At 44.4% G+C, this 9,934-nt stretch overlaps 3 protein-coding genes across 5 annotated transcripts; all 3 read left to right on the top strand.

Moving 5' to 3' along the window:
* Positions 1 to 296: 296 nt before the first annotated feature.
* Positions 297 to 2,469, top strand: LOC148382870 (sesquipedalian-1-like). Of its 3 annotated transcripts, none has more exons than XM_088359640.1 (4): positions 297 to 433; positions 855 to 967; positions 1,222 to 1,525; positions 1,639 to 2,469. In XM_088359640.1, the coding sequence occupies exons 2-4, from the start codon at positions 887 to 889 to the stop codon at positions 2,046 to 2,048; spliced, it is 795 nt and encodes a 264-aa protein (XP_088215766.1). In that variant the 5' UTR covers positions 297 to 433; positions 855 to 886; the 3' UTR covers positions 2,049 to 2,469. The 3 variants fall into 3 exon arrangements, with proteins under 3 accessions (XP_088215766.1, XP_088215767.1, XP_088215768.1); XM_088359641.1 differs by lacking the exon at positions 297 to 433 and adding an exon at positions 441 to 603; XM_088359642.1 differs by lacking the exon at positions 297 to 433 and adding an exon at positions 739 to 757.
* Positions 2,470 to 2,806: 337 nt separating this feature from the next.
* Positions 2,807 to 5,205, top strand: mylpfb (myosin light chain, phosphorylatable, fast skeletal muscle b). Its single transcript, XM_088359643.1, has 6 exons — positions 2,807 to 3,330; positions 3,496 to 3,594; positions 4,139 to 4,319; positions 4,395 to 4,473; positions 4,536 to 4,584; positions 4,668 to 5,205. Exons 1-6 carry the CDS (start codon positions 3,328 to 3,330, stop codon positions 4,767 to 4,769), a joined length of 513 nt encoding a protein of 170 aa, XP_088215769.1. The 5' UTR covers positions 2,807 to 3,327; the 3' UTR covers positions 4,770 to 5,205.
* A 585-nt stretch (positions 5,206 to 5,790) lies between these two features.
* pgap3 (post-GPI attachment to proteins phospholipase 3) lies at positions 5,791 to 9,620 on the top strand. Its single transcript, XM_088360702.1, has 8 exons — positions 5,791 to 6,315; positions 6,981 to 7,078; positions 7,176 to 7,328; positions 7,410 to 7,472; positions 7,579 to 7,640; positions 7,710 to 7,846; positions 7,919 to 8,123; positions 8,210 to 9,620. Exons 1-8 carry the CDS (start codon positions 6,036 to 6,038, stop codon positions 8,271 to 8,273), a joined length of 1,062 nt encoding a protein of 353 aa, XP_088216828.1. The 5' UTR covers positions 5,791 to 6,035; the 3' UTR covers positions 8,274 to 9,620.
* Positions 9,621 to 9,934: the final 314 nt, after the last annotated feature.

The following is a 9,934-nucleotide window of genomic DNA, read 5'->3' as shown; positions in this document are numbered from 1 at the left end:
CATCTCACGGACAAATATAGAATTATGCTCGCACTATTGCTTGACGACAGCATTTCGCTGAAGCAACAAGACTGTATCTGGTAAGGAACCTGTTTTGAACCGATATGGAAATTAAGATGCTTTGGTTTGATTGCAAACAATGTCAGTGTGAAAATGCAATTTTAAAAAATCACAAGCAAGCCTTATAAGTTTGTTATCAAGGGGTTAAAAATAAAAAAAGAAAACATTTGGGTGGGTGCTCAATCATTAAGGAATCACTTTTATTTTTAATATATTATTGATGCAGTTACATAGTTGTCTAAGGACGGTTATAATTTACAAATTTACACAAAAAGTGTATTTGGAAGGGGGGGGAGTATTTTGCTCCACAACCCGGAAGTGATTGCTTCCCACCTTTACACGAAACCAAACCACACTTTCGTTCTTCACACAGGTAAGTCGCGGTAAACAACAACGAACGTGTGTGAGAAAAAATCTTAAATGTTTAATTTTATTTAAACAATCGTGTGTAAGTTGTTTCGGTTCACTCGCATACAGTCTATCGCGTATTTTGATTTTTCATGAGACGTTCTACGAAACACGCCCTTCTCACACAGCGTTAAGGTAAATGCCGAACGTCTCGTCATTTCAGAAATAAAAGTTTTAAAAACTATTCCAAACTAAATTTAATGACAAGAAAAATGACTCTGAAGACATTATAATGTGGTGGAGAAAAGTCGTCGAAAAGCGCAGTTTCCGGTTTAACTTCAAACTTTCCGTCTGTTATTACCGTATTAACACTTCTTCACAACTTTTTTAAAAACTGTTTGTGGGGAAATGGACTCGTGTTGTAATTCTTGGACATGTCGCAACAGGTTTGGCGCTGAGCAGCCAGTGATGTGATGAAATGAAGATAGACGAGAAGGTTGTGTCCTATTTTGAATCCAGCAATTCACCAGTGGACAAAGCAGGCTATCTCTATAAGAAGGTAAGCAAAAAAAAAAAATGATCAAGGTAAGCTAGTCTGCACAATAGTGGTCGCCTGGTCTTGTTTTGATTTGTAATACGAGCAAAAGTTTGAAGTGGACTTCAGGTATTCGCCACTAGATGGCGGCAGAAAACTTCACAACATGAGGCCACTTGCGTTTTTTTGTTTTTTGTTTTGTTTTTAGTGCTGAACAGGAAAACCGCTCGCCTTCCTGTTGCATAAAATCCAGACTAACTGAAAGTATTGTCCCGCAGGGTGATATCAGGCCTTCCTATCACAAGCGCTGGTTTGTTCTCAAAGGGAACCTCCTTTTCTACAAGGACCATCCGGATGACCGTGACCTCATCGGAGTCATTGTTCTGGAGGGCTGCACCGTTCAGCTGTGCGAATCGGAGGAGCAGTTTGCCTTTTCTTTGGTGTGGAGCGAGCTGGGCCTGCGTCCTTACAAGTTTGCCGCTGAGGACCAGGCCAGCCAGGAGAGCTGGATAAAGGCCCTACTTTCGGCTAACCACGGCTACTTATCTCTGCTTGTGATGGACCTGGAGAAGAAGTACAAAGGTGAGTGTTGTCATGTGATAACAGGACGATAACAGTTTTTTAATAGGTTTGTCATGTAGGGAGGGTAATAGCTATAACAAATGTCTTTATTTGCTCTTTTGTTGTTCCTTTAGAAACATTAGAGGCATTGTTCAGTGACCCAGCAAACAGCGGCGCAGCCACCCCGAATGTTGGACGAAGCCCGCAGTTGTCCACGTTGAGTCGGCTTCCAGCAGGAGCTGCAGGCCCCACCGCGATCGCCGTCCCGACACTCCAAACACCAACTGTTCCCTTGAAAACCACCGTTAAAAGGTCGCCCAAACTGTGGCCCAAAAGGACAGCCAACGTGACGCCGATTAACGGGCCGGCTCCGCCCGCTGGGGACTGGTCGGTGGTGTGTTCGGGCACCCGGGAAGAATTTAGCAAATTACACGATGATTTTGGAAAGGAAGTCAAGGACCTGATTGCTGATTGGTCAAGAAACGGACGGGCCGGCCAAGTGACACTCCAGGAAAACTTGATCGATTTGAGTAGCTTTGACTGAACTGGTCCGATATTCAAAATCTCATTTCAAGACTAATTAGCGCTCTCAACGCAATGTTATCATTCCAAAACATTTAATCAACTTTTTTTTTTTTAAATAGTATTTGTTTGAGCAGTTCACCCCAAAGTTATTCATACCTCAGAGTATGGACGTGGAGATGATGTTCTCAGCTTTATGACCTGGAAGTGATGTCATTTCTGGAATACAAGTCATTTACAGTCAGAGACACTTTTGTTGACAAAAGTGTCATTCTTCACATTTAAAAAAAAAAACAAAAAAAAAACTTTAAGATGTGTTCTAAATGTATAGTTGATAAAAATGTGAGTAAATTCAAAGCAACAAGAAATTTGTTAATATTTATCAACACAATTTGGAAAAACTCTTAGTTGAGTCATTCCCCAAATAAAAATCTTTGACTTTTTAGTGTTGTTTTTTTAGCATGTTCAGGCCCAGACGTCAAATTTTAGAAGGAAGCTAAGAGAATAGTGGCAGGGGGCTGCCACGGCTATTTTGGTGTGTCCAGCTGTCTGGTTTTTATGGTCTTTCTCTCTCTGTCTCACTCTTTTCACCTTCGCCATGCTCGCTCGCCCGCCCGTAAGCGAGTGGAGGCCTTTCTGCCGATGACCTTCAGTCAGTGCTCTCTTCGTTCGGACCCCAATCGAATCCAATTTAACGTGAAGGTATTGATCCGCTAGATTGCACAAATTACTTTCAAACATGATCCGAGACAAGCTTTGTGTGCTTGTTGACATTTGTCAGTGATATCACAAGCCTTGTAGTCGCGTGCCATCACTGGCACGGACCCAAAGAACATCAGTCAACTGTTTCACGGCTGTTTATAAATCCTTGAGGGTTCTCCTACTCAAGACGGATCAACGCAGAGACAGGTGATGATACTTGAAAATGCACGGCGCATTAGTCACTTCGGACTTGGTGTCAGTCCATGGCTACTCATCTTTTGTTCTCCTGGAGTTGACTTTAGCCATTTTAGTCCCAGCCTGCATGTTGGCATTGAATTCACCTCATTCCAAGTCTCCCGATGCCTATTTTGGAACGCCGGTTAGCCGACGTAGCACCCGCCACCTCCTCGCTCCGCCTCTTTTTCCCTCTTACTTTGTCCTTAGCTCTGCTTTGCTGCCAAACCTGATGGTGTGGCTAAAGTTAGCCCCCCACCGGGCCGGTATATAAGGCCCAAAGGGGTCCGTCGCTTGCATGTCAGTCACATCGGCTCGGCGTAGGCTTCTCGTCTTGACCAACAACAACCCAACAAAGTTGAGAGATGGTGAGTTTTTGCCTCATGATTTCAAATTGCATGAAAGATTGCATGCTGGACCATTTTCGTACTGAACTCTGGCTTACTTTTCAAACGAGGAAATAGCAATAAAGTCAATTATTATCAGACTTTTTTTTTTCTCAAAAATTTCATCCGCATGAATTGTACCTGTAGGCACCTAAGAAGGCCAAGAGGAGACAGCAGCAGGGCGAGGGCGGCTCCTCCAACGTGTTCTCCATGTTTGAGCAGAGCCAGATCCAGGAGTACAAGGAGGTAACCTTCTCTCCATCTCATGCAAAACAGAACTATATAAAAGTGATGACGCCGGAGGTGGCCGTCGGCCTCCTGTGTGACCCCACTGGAATGCTGCCCAACAGCTGGTGGGATTAGCAGTCAATAGAAGCAGGAACAGTCACATTTAAATAAAAAGCAGTTTGCGCAATATGATTGGTCAGGGGTGCCAAAGATCCAAATAAGGGGCTAACCCCCCCTTGATGGCCTCTGGAGGTGATGGAACAGAAAGGAGAAGAATAGCCACGAGGTGAAAAAAGGGCGACCGAGTTCGGGTGCGCCGTAGGTGACAGATGTCATGGATACCGCCCGCCCGCATGCAACGGGCTTGTCTGGCATTCCGAAGCCATTTTAACACCTTGAGAAAACAAGTGGCCCACCAGCTGCCAAGTCCCCAACGGTGTCCGATGTCATCTACGGTTTCACATGGGCAAAGTGAGACGGGCAACATTTACAAGTTGATGTAGGCAAGCCACATGAATGATCAGAATAGCGCGTTTCTGATGTACGTGTCATGTCGCCGCAGGCTTTCACAATCATTGACCAGAACCGAGATGGCATCATCAGCAAGGATGACTTGAGGGACGTGTTGGCTACCATGGGCCAACTCAATGTGAAGAATGAGGAGCTGGAGGCCATGGTGAAAGAAGCCAGCGGTCCCATCAACTTCACCGTCTTCCTCACCATGTTTGGCGAGAAGCTGAAGGGTCCGCTGATTTTGAAAACTAAAAATACTCCAATTTGACAACATGAGGAAAGTTAACCGGACTTTCCTTAATCAGGCGCTGATCCCGAGGACGTTATCGTGAGCGCTTTCAAGGTCCTGGACCCCGAGGCCACCGGCTCCATCAAGAAAGAATTGTAAGATGTTTCATTCTTCCGTTTTGAATCAACATAACCTGATGTACATTTGACTTCTCTAGCCTTGAGGAGCTCCTGACAACCCAGTGTGACAGGTTCACCGCCGAGGAGGTGAGCTCGGTTATTATGAACCCACCAAACTTTTTTTTTTTATTCATTTCACAAAATCAACATTTCCATTGTCCTCCATCCAGATGACCAACCTGTGGGCCGCTTTCCCCCCCGATGTGGCTGGCAACGTGGACTACAAGAACATCTGCTACGTCATCACACACGGAGAGGAAAAGGAAGAGTAAACCTTCCTCTCTGCAAAACAAAACAACCCTCCACGTTAATTCCACGCCAAATTATATCAACCCCCCCGACACATACATGCACCCCGTCCGCCCCGGCCTACTCAGGTCCTCTTACTTGAAACAAGTAAGCAGGTTGACCCACTTGGTCTGTTTGTCTCAACTCTGAATTGCCCTCTTTTTGTGGAGCAGGAACGGGAGTTTTGCACTAAAATAGTCAGCGTCCACCCGCTTCCTTCTCCCAGAGGACAGGTCAGGTTGCAGGGGCCATAGAGATGCTGAAAGATGATGAGGGGGGGGAGGAAGGAAAGAAAGAAAAGTCACACTGGCTTGCCTCTCCTCGCCCCCCCTTGCTGCTGTTTCCCACCTGTTGTTGTGACTGTCCATGTCTCCATTGTAACAAAGAAAGAAGTACAAATAAAAGCCACTGTATTTCGTACCGTTCTGTTGTTTTGGCATGTACTTCACAATATTCGCCACAAGACGGCGACAGAGCGACGCAAAACATTACGCAGTCCATTGCATGACGTGTATTTTTGCCCTGCAGTCTCTCTCTCTGCACGTCATGTCAATCTTTGTTATTCTTGCTTTAAACTTTTGGGATTTTATTAGGACATTGATGAGTGGTCTGTGGTAAATTATCCAATTTAACTTAACTGGTCTAAAAATATTATTTTGATGTTCATCTATCTACAGATTCCAGTGACTATAGCAAAAGGGAGAATTATTTTATGCTCTTCCACTAGATAACAGCTGATATTAAAATAACACGTGAGCCTACTTTGTTATGTATTAAAGGTTGTTAAACAGTGCAGGATTGTGTTAGTGTACCTAATAGAGTGTCCAGTAGCCGTCATTTACCCACGTGATTTATTCGGAACAAAAAGCCTCGTCAAAATAAAATGATAATGATGTGAAAATATGAATGGCTGACGTGTACCGGTGTTGGATGGCGACCAGTCTGCCTTTCCCCTGACGTCAACTGGGGTAGGATTCATCACCCTCCACGAACAGTGTTAAAAATGAAAGGATGGATAAGTGGTTAGACTTAGATGAAGGAATAAACCGCGTCATTACAAAATGAGTTTACTTTGAAAAGTCTGACCGGAAGTACGTTATGCATGAGTTGTGACGTTTTTTCAAAGGCCAGGGGGTGGGGGGACCCCTTTGACTGGCGGTTCCCCGACGAGACCATCACCACCGCAAAACCACTTGCTCTCAGAGAAATGGCAATTTGGTAATGTGGACTGTTTGTTCCGGAATCCCTCGATGCCATTGTCGCCTCGCCGTGCCTTTGTGAGTGCCACCGCCGGTCCAAGATCCACTACCACGACCATGGCCTCGCCGCGCCCCCCCCGCTGCACATCTGGCAGAGCGGCCTTGGTGGTGGTCGTCGTGCTGCTCATATCGGCGACCACCGTGGTGGGCTCCCAGGGCGACAAAGACTCGGTGTACCGGGACTGTGTGAGTCAGTGTGTCCAAAGCAACTGCACTGGAGTTCGGTTACGGTGGTACCAGGCAGTCCAGCCGCAGTACATGGCGCTGACAGGTGAGCTGTCCTAGTTGTTGTTGTTGTTGTTGTTGTTGTCAGCTGTTTTGATTTGTGTGTTTATTTAATCCACATTTCATATTATTCCAGCTCAAGGGCTCGTCAGTAAAATTCCAGGACTAGGATCAAATATTCCGTGAACCATTATTAGATAGAAAATACAGCAGATTTTTGTATTCTCGGCCTGAAAAGTATTAATACAATTTCTATTCATTTGAATGGGAGAAAGATGATAATATACTTAAAGGTCATGATTAAAACTTGGTCAGCCTTGAACAAATTTCATAATTTAATACAATTGCTTTTGAATCCATATGTTTATATTGTTAAGAGGCTTTTGAGGATAACTTGAAGTAGTTTTGTTTGCGGCTAAAACTAAACTGGATGGTGTCGCTGCACAAGTTGAAAGCAGGTTTTTCTTGTCTAGCAAGGTGTTGCAAAAGTGGAGCATTGATTTGGTTTCATTGCAATTATTCTGGTGTTTCTTATTCTTTATTGTTAAACGCATCATCACCAGCATTGAGCGATTCATCCCAATTTCAACTTTCAAAAATGTTTGCAATCCACTTATTCGGCCCTGCTTAAGTATTATTCTGGTGGATAAATGGCAACAGGTGAATGAAGACCCCTGGTGACACTATAAATAACTTTTATTTGTCTTCCAGGTTGGACTTGTCGAGACGACTGTCGCTATGAGTGCATGTGGACCACCGTTGGTCTTTACCAGGCTGGAGGCTACGAGGTCCCGCAGTTCCACGGCAAGGTTCAAAATCTCTTTTGTGATTTAATTGGATATCAGCGTTGCTTTGGATGAACACTCAGTCTTTTATTTGACTTATTTTTCCTAATGTGTATCTCAGTGGCCGTTTACACGCTTCCTGTGCTTCGAGGAGCCGGCGTCCGCCCTCGCCTCTCTCCTGAACGGCCTGGCGTGCCTTCTCATGCTGCTGCGCTACCGGAGCACCGTGCCACGGCAGAGCCCCATGTTCCACACCATCAACGCCTTCTCTCTGGTCTCGCTATTTAACACGATTGCAGAAAAGGAAGCAGGGACGTTTTTTTTTAACTCGATGACATGATGTTTGTGTTTAAAGGTGTCGCTCAACGCCTGGTTCTGGTCCACGGTGTTCCACACACGCGACACCTTCCTCACTGAGGTAATATTCAAGGACTTCAGTGCCAACCAGGCTTTGGTTTTGTCCAGACAGGACAAAAATGAATCATATCTCTCGACCTTGATCTGGACTTTGTGTTCTCTTGCAGAAAATGGACTATTTCTGTGCTACTGCAGTCATTCTCTACTCCATTTACTTGTGCTGTGTCAGGTAATTGCCAACGTTCGAGTTGCTACAAAACAAATGGACTTGTTAGAACGTAAAACTTGTCTTTGGCAGAACGTTGGGGCTGAAGCACCCGTGGGTGTCCAGCATCACGGGGGTGGTGCTCATCTTGGCATTCACGTCACACATTTCCTACTTGACCTTTGTCCGTTTCGACTATGGCTACAACATGGCCGCCAACACCTTTTTTGGTAAGACAAAGTAGCTAATAGGTGACCGTTTAGGAACGTGCTTAGCATCCATTCTTGGGCTCTTACTTGAAGGCATGGTGAACCTGCTGTGGTGGCTGTGCTGGTGCTGGAGCAACCGGCGGACGCTGCCGTACTGGTGGAAGTGTGGCCTGGTGGTTGTTCTGCTTCACGGCCTGGCCCTACTGGAGCTGCTGGACTTCCCACCTTATCGGTGGGTTCTGGACGCGCATGCCATTTGGCACCTGAGCACCATCCCCGTGCACTTCCTTTTCTACAGGTCAGTCCTCCAAATAATACGGTCAAATATTTCAAAGAGATGATTCATGTCTGGAATGGTTAACAAGTATGCATTGGTCGCTCCAGTTTCCTGATCGACGACAGCCTCTACCTGCTCAACACCGAGAAGCTGGGCGTCAAGTTCGAGTAGGGCCGGAGTCCCGTCGTCCGACAGCGCCACCTCTCTCCAATTGTGGCCGCCGAAGCCCTCCACGTAGAAGTAGAGCCGTCTTTCTCGTGTCCTGCATGACACCTTCCATCGATCACAACTGTTTACATTGTTTTATTATTTTTATTTATTTGCCATGTGGAAAAACAGGGTGAACGAGAACGTATCGTTTTCTCCATTATTGAATTCTGAGCCCGACTCGGCATAAGTGCAGTTCACGCTTCCCTTTGATAGGTGGCGCTAAAAATCCCCGTGCAAAAAGTGGCAGCGTCGTCACCCCTGTTGAGTAGATTATTCTAGAAAGAATGGGACGAGTTTTTGTTTGAACGACCTTTTTGCTGACTGAGATATTTCTCTTTTATTTCGTGCCTCTGTTTTCTCCTTTGCTGCTTTTGATCTTTTTTTTAATCCATCCCCCACTCCCTCAATTATTTTCTTATTATTTTACGGTGCTTTATTTTGTTTATCGAGTGCGATGTGATCGGCCATCATGAAATTTAATATTTTATTCACCTGGATTGCCTTTTTTAGCGTGAAGACAAATTTTGAAAGGAATAAGAAGCATTTCTAGAAGTGTTCTATATTATAAGAGGAATTTTGATGGCTTTTGTATGGATTTAATTGCTGCAGTATCCCCTTCGAATGCCCCCCCCCCCCAAATGTCCTTATGTGTAAACTAGGGCTGAACAATTTGAAAATTAATCAATTTTTTTTCTTTTTCAATTCAAATTTGATTAATTGTTCAGCCCTAGTGACTGCATTCTGGTGTCATCACTGCCTCATCCTTCCATGTGACTGATCCCATTTCCCTCAGAGCTGTCCCCACTTTGCATATGTGCACTTTAGGGATGCACCCGCCCGTGTGTTGCGTTTGGAATTCGCCTCATGCCTTTCTGTTTGCGACGGGACAATGAATGGAATACAATAGTCCTGCACCATGTGTTTTGTTTCATAGAATTCTTCAGCTAATTGTTTGTGAGCATTTCACAACACAACAGTTCACGTGCACTTAATAAATTGGTGACTGACTATGGGTTTGAGTGTGATGGGATGGACACTCTAAGAAATTAAATGTATGTTTCATAATCACTTCAATATTCAAAATCAATTTTACAACAAGAAGCTGTATGAACATAATTTATTTCAAAGAGATAAAAAAATGTTCAGTGCTGTGTTATAATGATAAGTTATTATTTAAATAGCATCTTTTTTTACATTTTGTGTCCCTTTTAGCTGCACATCAACTGTCTCCTACCCTCCAATCCACCTCGCACAAAAAGCACATTTTAAGATCTTGGAAAAATAAAATAAAAGTATTCTTTGCTGATAGAGGACGGTCACTCGTGTGGTTTTGTTGTGTAGAAATTGAACTTTACATGGCTTCAAACTTGAGTCCCAGTTACTTGCTGGTCTTTGGCTCCCTCTTGCGGTACAAGACAATCACTACATTAAATGTGGATTGATGAGCTTTTGTGAGGATAAGCAGTTTGAAAAAATAAATTAATTAGTTTTGCACTCTTTGAGATTTGTTCTAATCGTGAACATACACTTTAAAAGCAGAGACAGGTATTTTATCTGACAGGAAGTGACTTCACTTGAACTGTTGGGTGATAGTTGGGTGCACTAGCTTTGGACTCTGACCC

This window comes from Syngnathus floridae, chromosome 18 (assembly GCF_059516105.1).
Source record: "Syngnathus floridae isolate MCC-2025c chromosome 18, RoL_Sflo_1.0, whole genome shotgun sequence".
NCBI lineage: Eukaryota > Metazoa > Chordata > Actinopteri > Syngnathiformes > Syngnathidae > Syngnathus > Syngnathus floridae.
Note: the sequence above shows the minus strand (reverse complement) of the source record. Positions and strands in the feature narration are given on the sequence as shown.

Bases quoted from the DNA above. Each gene is read 5' to 3' on its own strand.
- LOC148382870 (XM_088359640.1), top strand. From the start codon at position 887: ATGAAGATAGACGAGAAGGTTGTGTCCTATTTTGAATCCAGCAATTCA. The intron at 968-1,221 runs GTAAGCAAAAAA...ATTGTCCCGCAG, and splicing joins CAGGCTATCTCTATAAGAAG to GGTGATATCAGGCCTTCCTA. The intron at 1,526-1,638 runs GTGAGTGTTGTC...TTGTTCCTTTAG, and splicing joins CCTGGAGAAGAAGTACAAAG to AAACATTAGAGGCATTGTTC.
- mylpfb (XM_088359643.1), top strand. The intron at 4,320-4,394 runs GTCCGCTGATTT...TTCCTTAATCAG, and splicing joins GTTTGGCGAGAAGCTGAAGG to GCGCTGATCCCGAGGACGTT. The intron at 4,474-4,535 runs GTAAGATGTTTC...TGACTTCTCTAG, and splicing joins GGCTCCATCAAGAAAGAATT to CCTTGAGGAGCTCCTGACAA.
- pgap3 (XM_088360702.1), top strand. From the start codon at position 6,036: ATGCCATTGTCGCCTCGCCGTGCCTTTGTGAGTGCCACCGCCGGTCCA. The intron at 6,316-6,980 runs GTGAGCTGTCCT...TTTGTCTTCCAG, and splicing joins GCAGTACATGGCGCTGACAG to GTTGGACTTGTCGAGACGAC. The intron at 7,847-7,918 runs GTAAGACAAAGT...TCTTACTTGAAG, and splicing joins GGCCGCCAACACCTTTTTTG to GCATGGTGAACCTGCTGTGG.